The sequence below is a fragment of the Sus scrofa genome, chromosome 18 (genome assembly GCF_000003025.6).
Source record: "Sus scrofa isolate TJ Tabasco breed Duroc chromosome 18, Sscrofa11.1, whole genome shotgun sequence".
NCBI lineage: Eukaryota > Metazoa > Chordata > Mammalia > Artiodactyla > Suidae > Sus > Sus scrofa.
In genome coordinates, this window is record NC_010460.4 from 51,110,501 (window position 1) to 51,133,101 (window position 22,601).

The window sequence follows — 22,601 nt, forward strand, 5'->3', positions numbered from 1 at the left end:
TAACACTGCACTCAGTGAAGCAAGGAAGGTGCATTCTTAGAAAATGTTTATTACAAGTCTTCTCAAACATAAAAGTACATGCATAACAAAACAGGTATAATTTCCACTCCCTGATGTGAAACTATTCTCAATGCAGCAGGTTCAAAGAGTTCTAAAAAGATCTTTAGGGATTTTTAAAAAATTACTTTTATGGAATGATAGTTTATTTACAATATTGTGTTCATTTCAGGTGTACAGCAAAATGATTCAGATATATATTCTTTTATATATTCTTTTTCAGATTCTTTTCCATTATAGGTTATTATAAGATATTGACTATAGTTTCCGGTACTATGCATAAATTCTTGTTATCTATTTTACATACAGTAGTGTGTATCTGTTACTCCCAATGTCCTAATTTATCTCCCCCTCCTCCCTTTTTTTGGCTACTTCCGTGGCATATAAAAGTTTCCAGGTCAGGGATCAAACCCTCCCCACTGCCGTGACCCAAGCTGCAGCAGTGACAACGCTGGATCCTAAACCTGCTGCATCACCAGGGAACTACCTCCTTCCCCTTCCCCTTCGATGCCATAGTTTGTTTTCCATGTCTGTGGGTCTGTCTGTTTTGTAAATAAATTCATTTGTATTACCTTTTAGATTCCACATAGAAGTGATATCATACAGTATTTGTCTTTGACTGACTTCACTTAGTATAAGCTCTAGGTCCATCCATGTTGCTGCAAAAGGGTGTTATTTAATTCTTTTGTATGGCTGAGTAGTATTCCATTGTATATATGTACCACATCTGCTTTATCCATTTCTCATCGATGGACATTTAGGTTGTTTCCATGTCTTGGCTATTGTAAATAGCTCTGTGATGAACACTGGGGTACATGCGTCTTTTCAAATATCAGAGTTTTCTCTGGATATATGCCCAGGAGTGGGATCACTGGATCATATGTTAACCCTACTCTTAGTTCTTTTCGAAACATTGGTACTGTTCTCCATAGCGGCTGCACCAATTTACATTTCCACCCACAGTGTGGGAGGGTTCCCTTTTGTCCACACCCTCTCCAGCGTTATAACTAGTGATCCTAAACATTTGTTTCCATTCGTTACAGAATGTGGCGCCCCTTCCATTCGCAGAGATAACATTGTTCTCCGTACAGCAAGCAAGTAGCATTTTAGAAACATCTTTATTTCAGGTGTCCTTAAACACTTCTCCACCTGCACTGCACAGTTGGGGCCACTTTTATTCACTGGTAGAACACTGTTCTCCATGCCGCAAGCAAATCGTTAGAAACATGTTTATCACAAGTGTTCTTAAATGCTTCTGTGCATGCCACAGAGAATAGTGTAAAGAAAAGAATATCAGGAGTTCCCACTGTGTCAGCGAGTTGCAAACCTGACAAGTATCCCTGACGATGCGGGTTCCATCCCTGGCCTCGCTCAGTGGGTCCAGGATCCAGTGTTGCCATGGGCTGTGGTTTAGGTCGCAGGTGCAGCTTGGATTCCACGTTGCCGTGGCCGTGGTGGAGGCCAACCCCTAGCCTGGGAATTTCCCTATGCTGCAGGTGCGGCCCTAAAAAGAAAAAAAAGAAAGGAATATGACCGGCAGTTCCAGTTCTAGAGACCAGCCGTCAGCCACCGTGGTCACCCACTGACATTGCGCCTGGAGGCGATTTCAGGATGAGGAAGAACTGGGAGCGTTTTCCCTTTGGATAGACTGGCCCCTAGACAGGTAAGATGGGCATCTAGGAGAACATTTCTATGACCCGCAAACGAAAAGCCATCAAATCATTAACTCGAGGTATCTATTCTTTGTGATTAGCAGTCATCTTTGGATCTTCAACTGCATGTTTCTTTCCCAGCCAAAAAGTCACGTATGTTACAAAGTAGATTTATTTCGCCCAGCGCACAGCAAGGCAAACACTGAGATGCTGAGGTCAGCAGCGAAGAGAGGGTTTACTTGCAAGGCAGCCAGGGGAGGAGATGGGAGAACAAAGTTTCAGATCTGCCCCTCTGAAGGCAAGGATCTTGGGGTATGTCTGGGATAACAAAACAAAGAAACAGGGTGGTCCGAGGCGTGGGGAGCCTGGGGAAAGGGCGATAGTCCTTCTGCATAGGCATCACTAGACTACAGGCCCCTGCTTGATCCAAACGGGGGTGCTTCGCACCATCTGAGGGTGGAATGTGCAGCCCTCTGACGTTGGAGGGTCACCAAGTGGACGCTTGTGGGCGCCCTGTGCCGTCTGAACCAGCTCAGCTGGAACTCGGCAGAGCTGCCTCCAAGGTTCTGGAAAGCAACTCGGGCAAACCTGTTATTGTTTAGGCAACACGGAGGACGAGGAAGTCTTAAAATGACCTTGGTTAGTGAACGCAGGTGAAATGGACTCGACGCTGTACCCGTGGTCTCGGTTCCTGGCTCCTCCCTGACCTCTTCGGAGCAGTTCCTCAGAGCGATCCGAGAGCCTGTCTCCTGGGCTAAAGTCCTCAGAGAGGTCCCTGAATTAGGCTTAATTCGTAGCTTTTTTTGTCGTACACTTTCCTTTCCGTCCACGATGGGCATAGCATCCAAACAACGCTCTTCACACAGCAAGCTCCTAGCCTTCTTAGAAATGTCTTTACTCCCAGTGGGTATTTTTTTTTTTTTAACATTTCCTTACCTGCGTGACAGAGTGGGTATGACGTCCCTCTACAGAACGTGGTCCTTGACACAGAAAGCGAGTAACTTTCCAAGGAGCATCTTTATCACAGATGCTCTTAAACACCTTCGCATGCGCACTGCAGACGGGAAGAACTCCCGGCCGCTGGTGGAGCACTGTTCTTAATGGAGCCTGCAAGCAGTGGTCGTAGAAGCATCTTTATTAAATTGCTCTTAAACACATGTCTACACGTGCTGCATAATGCATGCCTCTTCCATTCACTAATAGAACACCATGAACCGTGCAGGAAGTCAGTAGCATTCTTAGAAGCATTTTTATCACGCTTGTTTTTTTTAAATTTATAATGATGTTTATTTTTTCCATTATAGCTGGTTTACAGTGTTCTGTCAATTTTCTACTGTACAGCAAGGTGACCCATTCACACATACATGTATACATTCTTTTTCTCACATGATCATGCTCCATCATATGTGACTAGATGCAGTTCCCAGTGCTAAACAGCAGGATCTCACTGCTTATCCACTCCAAAGGCAATAGTTTGCATCTATTAACCCCCCCAAAATATGGAACACTTCATAAATCTGTGTGTCATCCTCGCGCAGGGACCATGCTAATCGTCTGTGTCGAAACAAGCACTTTTTTGTGTGTTTTTAGAGCCGCTCCCACAGCATAGGGAAGTTTCGGGTCAGGGGCTGAATCAGAGCTGCAGCTGCCAGCCTGCACCACAGCCACGGCAATGCCAGACCTGAGCCTCGATCTCTGACCTACACTGCAGCTCTTGGCAATGCTGGATCCTTACCCCAACTGAGCAAGGCCAGTGATCGAACCCACATCCTCATGGATACTTGTTGGGTTCTCAACCCACTGAGTCACAATGGCAATTCCTTTCACACGTGTTCTTAATCATGTCTACACATTCTTTGCAGAATGAGTATAACTTCCGCTAAACGACTGTCACGTTTCTCATTGCAGCATTAAGTAACATTCTTAGAAACATCTATATTTCAAGTTTTCTCAAACACGGCGCTATGTGAATTACAGGTGAACTCCCAGTCAATGATATAACACTATTCCAAAGGCAGCAAGTACGTAGTGTTCTCAGAAACGTCCTTATAACAAGTGTCTTTAAACACTTCTCCAAATGCTTTGCAGATGGGTGCCACTCCCATTCACTTGTAAACAAAGAAAACAGTGTTTTTACTGTTTTACCCGCTAATTCTACAAGGATTAAATTATAACCCGATGCAGTTGTTGACCAGACATGCACTTGGAGAGGAAATTAAGACCATAACAGGATTCAGTGTGCTTTGGACAAGCAGGCCCCTTTAACAGATCTCAGGAAGGATTTTAACGAACCCGTGTTTCTCTGCGTACACGGCAGCATGTGTGTAACACTCCTCCACGGCACAACACCTGCTGTCAGTGCAGAAGGCAAGTGCTGGTCTCGGAACAATCTTTATAAAATTCTTCTTAAACAGTTCTGTCCATGCTTTAATGAATGGGCGTAAATTCAGATCCCCATATAACATTGCTCTCAAGTCACCTGCCAAGCATTCTTTTTAGACACTTTTTTTTTTTTTTGATCTTTTAGAGCCATACTCATGGCATATGGAAGTTCCCAGGCCAGGGGTCAAATCAGAGCTACAGCTGCCAGCCTAGACCACAGCCACAGCAACGCCCGATCTCAGCCATGTCTGAGACCTACACCACAGCTCCTGGCAAGGGAGAATCCTTAACCCACTGATCAAGACCAGGGAATTAACCGGCTGCCTCGTGGATACCAGTCAGGTTCGTTACTGCTGAGCCACGAGGGGAACTCCAGACGTATCTTTATTACTTATATTTTTAAACACCTCTTGACAGGCATTGTAGAAATGGTGCCACTTCCATTCACCGAGGAAACGCAGTTCTCCACTGGGCCAGCAAGCAGCGTTCTTAGAAACATCTTTATCACAAAGGTTCTTAAACACTGCTCTACATGCGTTGCAAAGTGGTGCCCCTTCTGTATCCCTGTTCTCAGTGCAGAATGTCAGCAGCATTTCAGAAACAGTCTTGTTACAGGGTTTTAAACACTTCTGCACATGCTTCGTAGAGCGGATGTAACCTCCTTTGAGTGACATAACCGTGCTCTAAACACAGAAACCAAACAGTTCTAGAAATCTTTTGTGTTGCAATTGGTCTTAATCATGAATTGCAGAATGGGTGACAGTTCCTTTCTTTCATAGAACAATGTTCTCAGTGCAGCATCAGGTAGCTTTCTAGAAATATCTTCTACTTTGTGTTCCTTCACTTCTCAACATGTGTTACAGGATGGGTGCCTCTTCCATTCAAGAAGAATTCTCTTCTATTCCTCCATATAGTACAGTTTTCTCTGCAGCCAACAGATAGCAGGCACAGTAACATCTATTCATTATAGTTATGAAACATTGTGCATGATTCGCAGAATAGGTATAAATTCCATTAAATGATATAATACTGTTCTCAACATAGGAAATAAGTGGTATTAGCAGACATAGCCTTATTACAAGTATTCCTTTTTTCATTTATTTAAAACAAATTTTATTGGGAACTCCCACTGCGGCTTAGTGGGTTGAGGACCTGACATAGTCTCCATGAGGATGTGGCTTCAGTCCCTGGCCTCGCTCGGTGGGTTAAGGATCCAGCGGCGCCGCAAGCTGCAGCGTAGGTCACAGATACAGCTTATATCCAGTGTTGATTGGCTGTGGCGTAGGCCTCAGCTGCAGCTCTGATTCAGTCCCTAACCCGGGAACTTCCATATGCCACAGGGGTGGCCTTAACAAAAAATTTAAAAAATAGGTTTTATTGGCATATAGTTGACTTAAGAAGTTGTGTTAGTTTCAGATGTACATCAAAGTAAATCATATATATATTTATTTATTTATTTATTTATATATTCCTTTTTGGATTCTTTTCCCATATAGGTTCTTACACAGTATTGAGTAGATTACCCCGTGCTATACAGTAGGTCCTTGTTACATATCAATTTTATATATAGTAGTGTGTATATGTCAACCCAACCCTCTAATTTATCCATACCACTCCATATTTCCCCTTTGGTAACCATGAATTTGGTTTCAAAATCTTTGAGACTATTTTTGTTTTGTAAGTTCTTTTGTATCATTTTTTGTTAGATTCCACATATTAGTGAACTCATATGATATTTGTCTTTGCCTGACTTACTTAGTATGATAATTTCTAGGTCCATCCGTGTTGCTGCAAATAGTATTATTTCATTCTTTTTTATGGCTAATATTCCATTGTATACATGTACCGTTTCTTCTTTATCCAATCTTCTGTTAATGGATATTTACATTACTCCCAGTCTTGGCTATTATAAATAGTGCTGCTATGAACATTAGGATGCAAGTATCTTTTTGAATTATGGTTTTCTCTGGATATATGCCCAGGAGTGGGATTGCTGCATCACAAGAGCCTCCATACCATTCTCCATAGTGGTTACACCAGCTTACATTCTCACCAACAGTGTAGGAGGGTTCCCTGTTCTCCACACCCTCTCCAGCATTTATTGTTTGTAGATTTTTTGATGATGGCCATTCTGACTACTGTGAGGTGATGCCTCATTGTAGTTTTGATTTGCATTTCTCTCATAATTAGTGATGTTGAGTATCTTTTCATGCATTTTTGGCCATCTGTATGTCTTCTATGGAGAAATGTCTTTAGATCTTCTGCCCATTTTTTGATTGGGTTGTTTGGTTTTTTTGATATTGAGCTGCATGTGTTGTTGGTAGATTTTGGAGATTAATCCCTTGTCAGTCACTTCATTTGCAAATATTTTCTCCCATTCTGTGTGTTGTCTTTTTTGTTTTGTTTATGGTTTCTTGTGCAAAATCTTTTAAGTTTAATTAGGTCCCATTTGTTTATTTTTGCTTTTATTATCATTGCTCTAGGTGATGGATGAAGGAAAATATTGCTGTGATTTATGTCAAAGAGTGTTCTGCCTATGTTTTCCTCTAAGTTTTATAGTATCCAGTCTTATGTTTAGGTCTTTAATCCATTTTGAGTTTATTTTTGTGCAGGGTGTTAGAGAGTATTCTAATTTCATTCCTTTGCGTGTTGCTGTCCAGTTTCCCCAGCAGCATTTATTGAAGAAGCTGTCTTTTTTCTCCATTGCATATTCTTGCTTCCTTTGTCATAGATTAATTGACCATAATTGTGTGGGTTTATTTCTGGGCTTTCTGTGCTCGTCCACTGTTACGAGCACTCTTTTACAGTTTTCTACATGCACTGCCAAACGGGTACCACTGCTATTCACTGTTGTAACACCATTCTCAATGCAACACGCAAGTAGCTTTCTTTAAAAAACATCTGTATTGTAGGAGTTCCCTTCATGGCTCAGCAATTAGTGAACCCGACTAGGATCCATGAGGATGCGGGTCCCATCCCTTGCCTTGCTCAGTGGATTGGGGATCCGGCGTTGCCGTGAGCTGTGGTATAGGTTGCAGACATGGCTTGGATGGCACGTTGCTGTAGCCGTGGTGTAGACCAGTGGCTACAGCTCCAATTGGATCCCTAGCCTGGGAACCTCCATATACCACAGGTGTGGCCCTCAAATAGCAAACAAACAAACCAAACAAACCAAAAAGCCCCCAAAACCCATCCATACTGCCATGATCATAAACAATTTTCTAATGCATTGTAGATAAGGGGCCATTTCCATTCATGGATATAAGACTGTTTTCATGCCAGCAAGCCAAGAAGAAGCATCTTTATGACACGTTTTTCCTAAACACTTCTATGCATGTATTGCTTAACTAGTGCCAATACCATTCACTGATACAACAGTGTTCTCCAGGCAGCCAGCAAGCGGCACTCTTAGAAAGGTCAAACAAATGTTTTTAAACTCTTCTCTACATGAATTGCAGATGGTGCCACTCTGACTCACCCGTGTACGTTGTTCTCAAGAAAGAAAGCTAGTGCCGTCCTTAGAAACATTTTTCTTACAAGTGTTCTTAAATACTTCTCCCAGTGCTCTGAAAAATGCATGCCACCCTCATTGACTGCTAGAACTCTGTGGTCCAAGCTGCAAAAAAAAGAAAAACTGTACTTGGAAACATCTGTATCCCAAGTGTTTGTCATACTTCGCATGCATCCCAAACTGTGTTCTGCTTCCATTCATGACCTCAACACAGCAGGCAAGTGGTTTCTTAGAAAAATCTTTAACATAAGCATTCCCAAACACTTGGGTACAGGCACTGCAGGGTGGGTGTAACATCCATTCACTGACCGAACACTGTTCTTGATGCAGCAAGTATTAGTGTTCTTAAGAATTCCTTTAATCCAAGTGTATTTAAACAGCTCTGTGTGTGCGTGGTGGATGCCAATAACTTCCACAAATAAAAGCTAATAGAAATGGTTCTCAACTTGGCAAGTTGCAATCTTTATTACAATTGTTCTTAAATTCATGTCTCTGCGCATTACAGAAAGGTGGTAAGCTCAGTTCACTGCTGTGACCCTGTTCTCGACACTGCAAACGTCACAGCAGCTAGATACCTAGGTGTGAGCAGAGAAAGGGGGGCACGGGCCAGGTGGCAGGAAACCATGCATCTTGTAAACAGTGGGGGTCCATGGGCAGAGAAAGGCAGGAACCTCCAGACTGACAGGAAACCACACAATTTGGGTGATAAGTGTCCTGGAGGCTGACAAAGAATGGTGGGAAAAGGCGGGACTCTTCAGCCTCCCAGGTAACCTGCTGCTCATTATGCCCTCATTACAATAAAATTAGCCTTGTAGGTAAGAATTATCCATCATGCACCAACACCATGACACTTCCAAGCAAAGCTAAATAAAGACAAAAAATCCCTCCTACCCTCCACGAGGGTGGAGCTGGAATGAAAATCAGGGAATATGGGAGTTCCCATTGTGGCTCAGTGGTTATGAACCCAACTAGTGTCCCTGAGGACTCGGGTTCAATCCCTGGCCTTGATCAGTGGGTTAAGGATACTGCGTTGCCATGAGCTGTGATGTAGGTCGAAGATGTGGCTGGGATCCCGCGTTGCTATGGCTGTGGTGTAGGCAGGCAGGCAGGCAGCTATAGCTCCAATTCGACCCCTAGCCTGGGAACGTCCATTATGCCATGGGTTCGGCCCTAAAAAAAATAAAACAAAAATAAAATGGCTACACTCTTTGTGATTCCAATATTGACAGAAACCTAAAACTGCTCTAAGAAAAATTCAATCTTTATTTATTTTTTTGTCTTTTCTAGGGCCGCTCCCGTGGCATATGGAGGTTCCCAGGCTAGGGGTCAAATTGGAGCTGTAGCCGCCAGCCTACGCCAGAGCCACAGCAACGCAGGATCTGAGCCGAGTCTGTGACCTACACCACAGCTCATGGCAATGCCAGATCCTTAACCCACTGAGCAAGGCCAGGGATCGAACCTGCAACCCTGGATTTGTTTTTTTTTTTTTTTTTTTCTCTTTTTTGTTGTTGTTGTTGTTGCTATTTCTTGGGCCGCTCCCGCGGCATATGGAGGTTCCCAGGCTAGGGGTCGAATCGGAGCTGTAGCCACCGGCCTACGCCAGAGCCACAGCAACTCGGGATCCGAGCCGCGTCTGCAACCTACACCACAGCTCACGGCAACGCCGGATCGTTAACCCACTGAGCAAGGGCAGGGACCGAACCCGCAACCTCATGGTTCCTAGTCGGATTCGTTAACCACTGCGCCACGACGGGAACTCCAGAAAAATTCAATCTTAAAAAAAAAAAAAAGTATGGGAGTTGCTGTGGCTGTGGTGTAGGCCGGCAGCTACAGCTCCGATTTGACCCCTAGCCTGGGAACCTCCATAAGCCGCGGGAGCAGCTCAAGATAAGGCAAAAAGACAAAAAAAAAAAAAAAAAAAAAAAAGCATGCTGCCAAAAAAAAAAAATAAGAAAAAATATATGGACTGTCTCAGAAGGTTGTTTAATAAAGATGGTGTGTTTTTCTAGATTTTTTGTTGGTGTGAAATTTCTCAAAATTTATAAATTTGAATTTGTGTTTTTAAAATCTTTTTTTTTTTTTTTTTTTGCTTTTCAGGGCCACACTTGCGGCATATGGAAGTTCCTAGGCTAGGGGTCGAATTAGAGCTACAGCTGCTGGCCTACCCCACAGCCACAGCAATGCAGGATCTGAGCCGCATCTGTGACCTACACCACAGCTCATGGCAACACCAGATCCTTAACCCATTGAGCGAAGCCAGGGATCGAACCCGAATTGTCATGGATCCTAGTTGGGTTTGTTAACTGCTGAGCCACAAAGGAAACTCCCTAAAATCATTTTTAATAAATGTCCACTTCTACGCCTCATTTTTCATGCATAAGCTTGTATTCTTTTCCTTAAAGGACCACCTTCCACAAAATGGATAAACTGGAGGTTTATGGGTAAAATGGATAATACTGCACCCGCCTCCCGGGCTTCAGTGTCAACCACCCTTTAGAAATACAACCTTCCTCAGTTTAACGCTCCTCTGACACACCTATGGAAACAGTCAGCATTGAGAATATGCTCTCTTAGCTTTTATTTACATTCTATTTTTTTTCCATCTCCCTAGCCAGCCCGCACACCCCATCATGGACCCGTTCACCTATTCATTTGTGCATGAAAAACAGGGATCTGTCATGAATCTGTCATCTGCCTTTCACTCTGTTCCTAGATAGGCCCGGATTTCCAGAGTCCAAGGTTACTGGTTGCCTAGGAGACGCCTGCTGTGGATGATACTCATCCTGGGCTTAAAGAAAGCGCCCCCCCGCTTCCCTCCCCAACTCACTTCTGATGTCTCAAACTCCTCCCTTGGGTCTCTCTCCAGAACTAAGAGCAATCACCCCTCCCTCCCCACACCCACTGGGTGTTCTAAAGATCGGGGAAATTGGTCTATAAAATGTGTTGAAAGTGGAGTTCCCTGGTGGCTCAGTGGGTTCAGGATCCAGGGTTGTCACTGCTGTGGCTCAGGTTCCTGCTATGATGTGGGTTCGATCCCTGGCCCAGAAACTTCTGCATGCTGCAGACCCAGCCAAAAAAAAAAAAAAAAAAAAAAAAAAAGTGTTCAAATCAAGAAACTGTTGCTAAGGAACTGTTGCTAAGGAGCCAAAGCGCCCACGTTATTTCTTGCTTGGAATCCTCTACCACTGCAAATAAACTGTTCTTTCAATACAGAGGAATCCAAAGCAAGTGCTTTTCCCCTTTATTCTTTGGGTGTTGAAAGGTCTGTCCCCGATGTGCTCAGGGACACCTGGAGCTGCTGGGACAGAGCATGTGGGGGCCTTGGCGGCGGGTCTGCTGCCTCACTGGGCAGTGGCATCATCAACCACAGCAGCCAGGCCCGGTCAGACAGGGCAGCAGGCTTCGTGCAGGCGGCCACATACTGATTCAACAAAGACACTTCGAATCTTCTCCAGCTGGAAGCCCTTGCCATTCTGGGAACACGAAGATTTCCCAGACAGTGTAAATCACATGCTACCACTTCTGTGTATTTTTCTTTTTTCTTTTTTTCTTTTTAGGGCTGCACCTACAGCATATGGAAGCTTCCAGGCAAGGGGTCAAACTGGAGCTGCAGCTGCCAGCCTACACCACAGCCACAGCAATGGCAACACCAACACCAGATCCCAGATATATCTGAGAACTATGTCACAGCTTGTGGCAATTCTAGATCTTTAGCCCTCTGAGCAAGACCAGGGATTCAACCAGCATCCTCATGGATGCTGTGTTGGGTTCTTAACCCACCGAGCCACAACGGGAACTCCCATTTCTCTGTATTCTTTTTAAAAGGACAGAGGAAGAACCTGTGCCAGAACCCACTTTATTTGAATATGGTTGGATACATGAGACATGCATTTAAACATTGTGCTAAGTGAAAGAGGCCAGACACAAAAGGCCACCTAATGCATAGTTCCATTTATATGCAGTGTTGAGAGTAGGCGGATCCACAGAGAAAGGAGATTAGTGGCTGCCAGGTATATGGTCAGGCCACTCCAGGTGGCTGTGCTCTTGCTCTCTGCCCATCCCTGCTCGCAGGCCCTGCTTCCCTCGCATCGCCAGCCAACCCTCTTAATTATAGGGCTTAATCAGGAACTGCCTGCGTGACCGGTTTCCCTGGTAACTGATGAGCCAGCCTGAGGTCAATTCCCCTCATAAATGGGAGTCTCCTGCTTTCTTAAGCAGGGAAGTTGGCTGTCGCGTTCTGTCTGCGGTTGGCCGTGCGTGGTGGAGATGCGATCCAGGACTCTTTGCTTCAGACATGTAAGATCCCCCATCTGTTAAGCCACTGGTGTCGCTGTCACTGTCCCCGGGCTCTCATTTCAGTCCTGAGGCTGGGCAATCACAAGGCTTGCAGGCCTGCGGGGTGCAGCCCCACAATTGGTGAGCCAGTCAGGAAGCTGAGGAAACTCCCACCAGCTCCACAGCGCTGGGGAATAAAGACAGCAAGGGAGAATCAGTTTCTTTGCAGTTTAAAAGTAGCAGCCCTGGAGTTCTCTCGTGGTGCAGCAGAAACAAATCCAACTAGCATCCATGAGGACGCGGATTCAAACCCTGGCCTCTTGCAGTGGGTCGAGGATCCGGCATTGCCGTGAGCTATGGTGTAGGTCGCAGATGCAGCTTGGATCCCACATTGCTGTGGCCCTGGTATAGGCCAGCAGCGGCAGCTCTGATTTAACCCCTAGCCTGGGAACCTCCATAGGCCGCAGGTGCAGGCCTGGGAAAAAAAAAAAAATCAAAATAAATTTAAAAATAAAAGTAGCCCTGCACTCGTGGCTCCTCTGACTGGTGAGTAGAGACCAATGCAAGGACCCAGTTTATCTACCAAATTTTGGGCGTTGCCAGGTCTGGTGAGACAAGCGTAACCCCAACCACTACACCTGAGCAGTTAGAGATACAGTCTTTAGGGACATTACATCAGGAACAGGCTTGTGTGTTGGACGCGGCCGCTTACCTGCCAGGGCTTGTTTGGGGCCTGGGGCCACAACAAAGCCATAAAAGAGTAGCCTTGGGGAGTTCCCGTCGTGGCTCAGTGGTTAACGAATCCAACTAGGAACCATGAAGTTGTGGCTTCGATCCCTGGCCTCGCTCAGTGGGTTAAAGATCCGGCGTTGCCGTGAGCTGTGGTGTAAGTCACAGACACGGCTCCGATCCCTTGTTTCTGTGGCTGTGGTGTAGGCTGGTGGCTACAGCTCCGATTTGACCCCTAGCCTGGGAACCTCCATATGCCGCAGGTGCGACCCTAGAAAAATACAAAAAAAAGGTAGCCTTGGGCTTCTGGTCCCAGGGATGGGGCAGGGTCATGAATGAGTGGGTGGAACCACAGCGGGATGCTGCCTACAGTGTGTTACCACACGTGGGAGGCATTACAAGAGGTTGAGCGATGTGAAAAACCAGGGTTTGGGGACTAGAACAGTTATGCAGGACATACAGGACCCCCATGGACCCTGAGCGTGACCAAGCAACCCACTCTACTGACCATGAAGCTCAGGGATGGGCTGATACAAACCACACACCCAGGCGTTTCCACCTGCCTGACAACTGCACGGCTGCCGGGCTCACCGCAAGGATGAATGGACCTAAAACAACTGCCACGGAGACCCGCTCTCAGCACACGGACCGGGAGTCTTACTCAAGCCCTGAGATTGCACATCCCAGGGGCAGTCGTCCTGTGACGAAGCTGTGTGAACGCACAGGCACCTAGTCAGCGCCTCCCGAGTTAAGGCTGACCCCCCAAGCGCTGTTGTTTATTGATCAGGACAATAACTCCTTGGTAAATTTTTGCCAAGGGACCTACCCCAGGGGAGCACATTGTAGATGGCCCTGGGTGTTCCCAGTGATTTGGGTTTGCCACCCTCTGGGGACTAGGATTAGAAAGGGACTTGCAGGTGCCACCTATCTTCTGCCTGCACATCTCAGCACCGTTCTATCAACCCCTGTGGTCTGGGGTTATAGCGCTTCTCCAGTACTGGGTGCCAGCTGTGGGCACAGTGGACGGCTGCGCGGTGACTAAAGTCCAGGACAAAACCACAGGCAGGGGTGGGGTAAGCTCAGGATGCCGTCCCCGCTTGTATTTTGCTGAATGGTCACAACCTCCCCTGTATCGTGCCTGTTAAACGTCATTTTTTTTCATCCCTCGTCTGAGCGGAGGGCAGCTGTTCACGGACTGGGCGACAACAGTGTCCTCACTTGAGAGGAGTCTCCTTGCTGGGGCTGCAGGGCGACGCTCTTGTCACCCGCCTCTGGGCTTCTGTGAATTATCCACCCCATAAGCGCCTGGTTCCAAAGCTGGCCCACCCCCTTGGTGAATCATTATCATCCTGGGTAGCTTACTCCTGATACTCTGTGGCTATTGTTGTCTGTATTGCATTTGTGGCATTTGGTTGCAGGGACCCTCCCCCAGCCTGACCCCAGGGATATGGCGGGAGGGGGTGGGCCAAGATTGTAAGGGGGGTGCAGGGTGTCTAGGGGTGAAGTGTGTGGTCAGACCACTCAAGATGGCTGTGCTCTTGCTCTCTGTCCATCCCTACTCAACCAGGCCCTGCTTCCCTCACATGCCACCCAAGCCTCTCAATGACAGGGCTTAATCAGGAGCCGCCTGCAGACTTACCCCCTGCCCCAGCTGCTGGTTTCCCTGGTAACTGATGAGCCAACCTGAGGTCAATTCTCCCTATAAATGGGAGCCTCTTTCTCCCCCGAGGTGCCGAGATTGCTGCCCTTGGCTGTGCATGGCGGGGTGTCCCCTTAGGACCCTTGGCTTCAGATGAGTGGGATCCCCTGTCCAAAGAACGCATTGATGTCTCTGCTGCAGTCTCTGGGCTCTTTCTTGGCCTCGAGGTTGGGCAATGATGAGGCCTAGAGGCCTATGGGGTGCAGCCCAGCACCAGGGAACAAGGAAAAAGCGAGAGTGACTGTTTGATGGGTAGTTTCTTTGCGGGGATGGTTTGGAACTGGATAAAGATGGTGGTTGCTCAGCACGGCGCACGTACTAATGCCACTGACCTGTATACTCTAAAGTGGGGAAAGTGATGGAGAGGCGGATTTCAGCATGGATAAGCCTCATGACAGCAGACGGGAGAAATGGATGGACAGGAACGGCGATGGGAGGTTTCCACCATGTAACTCCTTCTGCTTGGGATTTCTGGGACTTAATGAACCCATTCTTCTCAGCCTGTGTGGATGTAGAAGATTGGAAACACACGGAGGCTTCAATATCTTGATGAGCCATTTAAACAGGAGCACCGCTTTGTTATCCCAGAAAAACGATTCATGGTCTACAAGTCTGGAGAAGCAGCAGAGTCTGCAGACAGGCAGCAGCAGGACCTGAGCTGATGCCTGTGCAGCTCAATTAGCACAAAATCGCCCCGCGCTGAGGCAGAGGGGACCTGCCGAGTGGAACCGCCCCATTTGGGACACAGAAAGCAAGGAGTGGGGACAGCACTATCCTTGTGTAAATGCAGATTTCATCCCTCGAGTCGACTGTTACACGGGAGGAAGGCCAACCGCCCCCGCCTCTCCCTTCCCCGCCTGGCTCCCTCGCTAAGCTGCCTGCCATCCCTCTCCTCGCCTCCTCGCCAAGTGGTTCATTAGCTGTGATGACATCCTGCTTTTTCCCACAGTCAAGGTGGCTTCGCCCAAGAAGTCTGCTTGAGTTGCTTATTCAGCCCTGATGCCAGCCTTCACATGGAGACACTCTGACAGGTGGGGGCACCACGCGTACGCAGCTGCTGGGGGCAGGCTGCCCTTCCCTGTCCTCTGCCTGGGCTTTGAAGTCTGTCCACTCACCTCTGCTCTGTGCATTCCTTCCTTTGAGGCTAAAGCTCCTTCCTAGAACAATCTGTACTCCCTTTACTCAAGGAGGAGATGACCCCTGCCCCCTGCCCCCTGCCCCCATCCAGACAAGCATCTGAGTTGTAAATTTAGTCCTCGCCTAGAATTCTTTTCTTTTTTTGTCTTTTTGTCTTTTTTGGGCCGCACTTGCGGCATATGAATGTTCCCAGGCTAGGAGTCGAATCGGAGCTGTAGCCACTGGCCTACACCACAGCCACAGCAACGCCGGATCCTTAACCCACTGAGGGAGGTCAGAGATCGAACCCACAACCTCATGGTTCCTAGTCGGACTCGTTTACGCTGTGCCACGACGGGAACTCCTCACCTGGAAATCTGAATCAAATGCCGGGCTGTGAACAGTAATTCAAGGTCCCAGGAGAGGCTAGATACCTGTAATTTCATCCTTTACTCTCTGAGCTGCTGAAAGCTAGTCTTCTGCCCCATGGCCGCATCCCACGGCAATGCGTCGATTGTGAAAAAAGACACTGCTCGCTAGGCGGGGTGCACCCTGGAGGTGGGTCAGCACTGGTTCGGGTGAATCTCTTGCGCCCCCAAGTGGAAGAAGGAGGTACAGAACGGCTAATGCTTGGCTCTGGCGCTCTGTCTCTGGCTTTGGGTCTCACATAGAGCACAGGTGGGCCCTGCCATGGGAGCTTTTCCTCCGTGTGAAGAAATCCACCAGGGGTGCTGGGGGGTTCCAGGATGGAGCACTGAGCAGCCTCTTTCTGACATGCTTTTCTGTGGCCGCATCCTCATTTGCAGCAACTCTGCATTCCTGCCCGACTTTTTCTGCTACCTCTAGTCGGAGCTTTCTAGATCCCAAGATAAAGGAAAAAGCCCTTTACTTCCTGGCCCCAAGCTGCAGCCTCTTGGCATCTGTATCCACGGTTTCTCCTGAAAGCTGTATAAACCCTCATTCTTTCAGAGGCCCCTGCATTCTCTCTACATTCTCCAAGCAAACCTTCTTGGGTTCTGAAGGTCAGTTCTGTAGACCAAGATTCATCAGGAAGGTTAGCTTGAAGTCTCTTCCATAAAAAGAAGGAAACCCTATTTTCTGGCCCAGAGTACTGGTCCCGGGTTGTTACGATAACCCAGCGGTCACCAGGTGAAGGCTTCTTTCTCTCCAAGGGGACAGCCCCTCTTCTGGTCTCCGGCCTGGGGCGAAAGTTGGGCTCTCCCCTGCCCCCCTTTCTCCTCAGGGCTGCTCATCCTGAGATGCAGTTTGACACGTGCTACCTTCTTGCTCAAAGTCCCCCTTGCAAGGATTCTGAACATTATCTGGTCCTGGAGTTCCCACTGTGGTGCAGTGGGATAAGAATCTCACTGCAGCGGCTCGGGTCACTGTGGAGGTGTGGGTTCAATCCCTGGTCTGGCACAGCGGGTTAAAGGATCCGGTGTTGGCACAGCTGCAATGGAGGTTGAAGCTGTGGCTTGGATTCAGTCCCTGGCCTGAGAATGTCCATATGGCTCAGGTATGGCCATTAAAATAAAAAAAAAAACAAATTATCTGGCCCTACCCCCTCTTTTAAGATACGGACAAGGAGTTCCCCTTGTGGTTCAGTGGTAATGAACCTGACTAGTATCCCTGAGGATGCAGGTTTGATCCTTGGCCTTGCTCAGTGGGTTAAGGATACGGTGTTGCTGTGAGCTGTGGTGTAGGTCACAGACGCGGGTCAGATCTGTCACTGCCGTGGCTGTGGTGTAGGCCAGCAGCTGCAGCTCTGATTTCGACCCCTAGCCTGGGAACTTCCATATGCTGCAGGTGCGGCCCTAAAAAGATAGATCGATACACACACACACACACACACACACACACACACACACACACACACACAGCTAAGCTTAGAAAAGTCAATTGAAATTAACAAAAAGAAATTTAAGGTGCCCGAAACTACTCCATCCAGGGGCAGGGCTGGCCTCAGTCCTGGCTGAGGATGAGCACAGGCCCTTCCTTCTGCCTAGAATGCCCTTCCCTCCAGTGCCTTGCCTGCACCTGCTGTGCTTCCCGGCCTTCAGGTTTCAGCGATTTCTTTAGGGAAGCCTTCCCTTTGCCTAGAAAATCTTCTCCCTCCACAAGCTGCTCAAGCCTCTTCGTAGCATTGTTCATAGTTGACCTGCAACATTTCTTACTTGAATAAAGTTTTTTCCTGACCAGTCCTCAAGCATCAAGAGAATTGGACTTGCCCGGGAACCACCTGACCTTATTAAAATGCCAATTCAAAGCCCGCAGGTCTGGGGCAGGCCTGGGAATCTGTGATCCTAACACGTTCCCAGCCCAAGGCTGCCGGGCAGCATACACATGTTGATATCAAGAGTTTAGCTCCCTTGAGTTTATTGCCTTCTTTTCTGCTCCAATTCCTACTCGTTTCTTTTGCAAAGAGGTTAGTCTATTTTTTCCCTTCAAACCCTCAACCTCAGTCCCCAAGGGTCTCCTTCCTTAGCGTCCCCTCCCCCGTGTCTCTCCCCCTCCGGTGTCACCGAGACTGGAGGGCTGGCTTGTCCAGGGATTTTCCCCCAAGAGGCTTTCTCTTGAGGAAACTTAGTGTCATGGGCTAATATGTTCCCTTTTTCCACTTGATTCCTTCAGGCAGGAGGGCATCAGGCAAGAGCATATGGCTGGCACTTCTGCAAGAAATCCTTTTCTCCTTCCCAGCTTTGGGGACCAATTAAACTAGAGGAGCAGGAGAGAGACGACCTGTTTAAAAAAGCCTCCGTTTTATTATGAGGAAGCTGCTTGGGGAATGCGGTCGGGACCGACAGCCAAAGGGGTTTGCCCACCTGTCCTGAGAAACTAAACTCTTCCCCAAAGCCGGTGGGCACCCGTTGCAAAGGAAGTACCTGCCCAGTCTCCCCCCCGTGTGGACAAGGGTGCATCCTGGGCGTGACTGGGCTTTGTGGGCCCCCGTGTGCTCCGTCTCCCGTGGCTTTATCCACGTGGCAGGTTGTTGTGCCACGTGAGACGTGGGTGAGCAGCAGAGAGGGGCCACGAGGGGCAAGGGCACCATGTAAATTACCTTCCTCCGACAGAAGAACCCCGGCCCCGGCCCCACCAGCACAGTGGGAGAAAGGGCTTCTTCCTTCCAGCTGGACAGAAAGCCTGCTTTGTTCTGAAACCTCAGATCAAAAGATAGCTCTTTCCTCGCTAGATTTTCCAAGAAAGTCAAGAGCGCCTTAGGCCCCGGGTTGGGGGGGAAGGAGGGTCACCATTGTGGGGCACTCTGACCAAATGGCTGGGGGATACTGGTGGCGTCTTTCTCTTTTTTTTTTAGTAGGGATCTGTCACTGCGCTTTCTTCAAATCTTTTCAAAGTCATGTTTTGTTTGCACACAACTTTGAAGGTTACTTCCCGTTTGCAGTCATTAGAAAGTACCCATGGGGTACAACACGCCCTCCATCCAGCCTCTCTTACCCCAAGGAGCTCAGACCCGCCCTCCTCTCTGTCCCCCTCTACTAGCTTGTTCTCTGGGTGAGTCTGCTGCTTTTGTTATGTTCACGAGTTGGTGGCTGCTCTACTTCTGTGAGAAATTGTGACGGAGGTAGGGTGCAGCCCTCAGAGGCAGGAATATTTGGGTGTCACACTGGTGGGGGTAGGAGGGGATACCAGGGTGGCCCCAGCTGCCCCAGAGCAAGGGAAGGGCCGCTGTAACGGAAGAGTAAGAAAGAAGAAAGCCTGCTTATTGGTCCATCTTCTCCCGGCCTTTTTCTCCTGTCCCTTCTCCCTTTGCGGCGCCTTCCGATTAAATGAGTGGATGTGAGTCCTTGACCAAACACAAACCACGCTTGAGGGGAGCAGTTACCAGCTAGTCATCGCCAAGCCCATGACAAACATTCTCTCCTTGGCCGCACTTAGGCAGGTGCCTCTGAACCCTCCGCTCAACTAAGCTTTGACCTTTGACCTTCCCGTCGGCCTTGGCATCACCCCACTTTGGGGAAGATCCTACCAGGTCCCTCAGTTTCTGCTCAGATGCCTCCTCCCTCGCCCTCGGCATCTGATCATCCCGGCCTCAGGGTTTCGGTCCTCGGCTTGTCCCAACTGCATCTTTCTCATTAGAGAGCTCTCCTCTCCTCACCAGGTGCCAGGGCTTCCAGGGAGCAGGTCACACAGTTCAGAGAAACTGCACCGCAGGCAAGGATGCTGAGGGTCAGATCTGTCAAGCAGCCTGGTTCACCTTCCAGTGTCTGGCAAGACCTGTGCCCGTCTCTGAATTCGCAGCATTTTGCATGGGTTCCCCATGTGTGGGAGTGTATAGATGCCATTTAAAAATTTTTAATTTTATGGCCACACCCATGCATATGGAAGTTCCTGGGCCAGGGATTGAATCTGAGCCACAGCAGCAACCTACACCGGATCCTTTAACCCGCTGTGCTGGGCCAGCAGCAACCTGAGCTGCTGCAGGTGAACTCTTAACCCCTTGGTCCACAGCAGGAACTCCTATGTGATTTCTTTACGCTTTTGAGAGAGGACCGGTAAGGACCAAAAAAGACACAGGAAAAAAAGGGAGGGATTTGTCATGGTGATACGACCTGCCGGCCTGCCTTCAGCAGGAACCTTGTCCAGTCAGAGTAGCCAGAATTCCCCTCATCCCTCAGGATTCCGCTCAGTAATTTTTCATCCACGGACCCCCCACTCCCTGGCTATCAATTCCCCCTGGCCCACACTGTGTGCAGAATTGAGCCCAGTTCTACACTGAGGTCTCTTTCCCCCTTTTGCAATCGTCCTGAATAAAATCCGCTTCGATGACTTTACTGGCCAGCTTTGGTTTTCTTTGATACACACCCTATCTCCAATATCAGAAAAGGCCTATTTTTCTTTCTTTTTTTTTTTTTTCTGTCGTTTTAGGGCCACACTTGAGGCATACGGAGGTCCCCAGGCTAGGGGTCTAATCAGAGCCTCAGCTGCCGGCCTACACCACAGCCACAGCAATGCAGGATCTGAGCTGCATCTGCGACCTACACCACAGCTCACGGCAACGCTGGATCCTTAACCCACTGAGCAGGGCCAGAGACTGAACCTGCGTCCTCATGGATGCTAGTTGGGTTCATTACCGCTAAGCCACGATGGGAACTTCGTTTTTAGGATCCCCAACACCTGGCAGAGTCACCCAGTCAGAGTCAGGGTGGGGGGGATAAAATTCCTAAGGTAGGGAGGAGGGTTCAAAGCATGGTTTCATGGTGGTTTAGTGCACGAGCGGGGTTTCCAGGCTGGTTCTGCTGTTATTCCCTATCTGCTATTTACTATCGGGGTGACTTCAAATGAAGTTTTCCAATACACTGAGGAAGACAAGCCTGGTTATACCCATCCTACAGGGTCGCTGGGGAGAGCAAATGAAATCTGGCACCTGCCAATTACCACTGTGGCGCAGTGGGTTAGGAATCCGACTGCAGAGGCTGGGGTGGCTGTGGAGGTGTGGGTTCGATCCCTGGCCTGTTGCAGTGGGTTAAAGGATCTGGCTGTAGCTCGATTTTGATCCCTAGCCCAGGAACTTCCATACGCCACCAGTGCAGCCATAAAAAAGAAAAAAAATGGGCATCTGAAGCCTTCAGCTGTGGCCAACCACGTGCATCCCCAACCAAGCATCCCTCCCGACACGGCCCGTGACCATCAGCAAATCCTGTTTCCCCCAAGACACGTTTAATGGTAAGACCAGAAAGGAAGCGCAATTCTCCACGGAAACCAGGCTCCATCTGCCTGGGCACAGCCGCGATGCCCCCTCCCCTTACTTCTTCGAGCAGCAGTGCTTCTGGATCTCTCCCGCCAGCCACAGGCAGTGCAAGATACGTTTCTTCTCGGCGGCCAGCTCCTTTTCAGAGACTTGGCCCAAGAGTTTCTGGACAAATATCTTTTGATCCTTCAGGAAAATATTCTTATTGATGCCTACATTTGGCATATTCTCCAGGGACCCAGACTTGAAATGGAAGCTTAAATGTCTGTTTCGCTTGAGGCCAGGTGCCTTCTCCTCAATCCAGGTCAGCGGGCTGTGGAGGCAAGAGGCACAGTGTTCATTTCACCAGGGTGCCCGGGACAGGTCCTTACTCTGTGCCCACCTCCCTGCAGTTGCAGCATCGGGACCTCCCCCAGCCTCCCAAAGGCTCTGCGATTGTTTCCAATTCTGCCACCAGCTGGGGATTCGGTCGACGATTTTAGTGTGAACATTGGTTTGTTATTCAGAAGTTTTGTGAATATTGGCTTATTATTCAGAAATTTCTACCCTGAGCCTTGCGGATCCCTCTAGGGGGTCCAGACCTGAGATTCTACGCACCTGTTGTTTCCAAATGTAGGTGCATTTTTATGGGAAAGGATTCTTAGTGTTCTTTTATCTGTTCTCAAAGCGGTCTCTGACCCCACACATATTCCAGAAAGGCCCAGACGCCCCCTGCCTGTTCACAAAGCACCCCTTTCCACCTCACATTTGTCCCCCAGCTTAACGTCAGTGCTCAAAAGCATCCACGGACAGGGTGGGCTCCACTTCTCTAAACTCCCTTTCTCTGGGTTTATCTTTTCTGTCCTTCCGGTAGAGAAAGGGTGTGTTATCCGCTTAATGAAAAACAGGGAAATCTCCTAAGTAGACTTGGACCTAAAGTAAGAAGCTTCCTCAAATAATATGACAGGAAAAACAAAATCTGCTTTCCAGAGTTCCCACTGTGATGCAGTGAGTTAAGGATCTGGTGTAGGTCGAGGCTGCGGCTCAGAGTCGATGCCTGGCCAGGAACTTCCATGTGTTGCAGGTGTGATTGAAAAAAAAAAATCTGCTTTTCAAAAAATATATATATACACACACAAAAAATGTATATTATATATATACACACACAAAATGTATATTATATATATATATATATATATCTTTTTAGGGCTGCACCCATGGCATGTGGAAGTTCCTGGGCTAGGGGTTCAACTGGAGCAGCAGCTGCTGACCTACTCCACAGCCACAGCAATGCCAGATTCTTTTTTTTTTTTTTTGGTCTTTTTTTTTTTTTAGGGGCACACTGCAGCATATAGAGGTTCCCAGGCTAGGGGTCTAATCGGAGCTGTTGCTGCCAGCCTACACCACAGCCACAGCAATGCCAACAATGCCCAGGCTCTTAACTCACTGAATGAGGCCGGGGATCAAACCTACGTCCTCATGGAGATTATGTCA

General features: G+C 48.2%; 1 protein-coding gene and 2 long non-coding RNA genes across 4 annotated transcripts in view; 1 reads left to right on the forward strand and 2 right to left on the reverse strand.

The window, feature by feature from the left end:
* Positions 11,447–16,825, reverse strand: LOC106506868. Its single transcript, XR_001302486.2, has 3 exons — positions 15,791–16,825; positions 14,638–14,806; positions 11,447–12,064 (listed from the first exon to the last, which is right to left on the reverse strand). It is a non-coding gene; the product is annotated as an uncharacterized LOC106506868 (long non-coding RNA).
* On the forward strand, positions 11,825–19,784 carry LOC110257557. The gene is made up of 3 exons (XR_002340342.1): positions 11,825–11,898; positions 15,255–15,336; positions 18,053–19,784. It is a non-coding gene; the product is annotated as an uncharacterized LOC110257557 (long non-coding RNA).
* Positions 21,076–22,601, reverse strand: part of BLVRA (biliverdin reductase A) — a 53,918-nt gene continuing 52,392 nt past the window's right edge. For both annotated transcript variants that reach the window (XM_003134889.4, XM_021078651.1), the window contains one exon: positions 21,076–21,441. In XM_003134889.4, the coding sequence (XP_003134937.1) occupies positions 21,183–21,441 (259 nt within the window). In that variant the 3' untranslated portion in view covers positions 21,076–21,182. The remainder of the gene's footprint in view (positions 21,442–22,601) is intronic.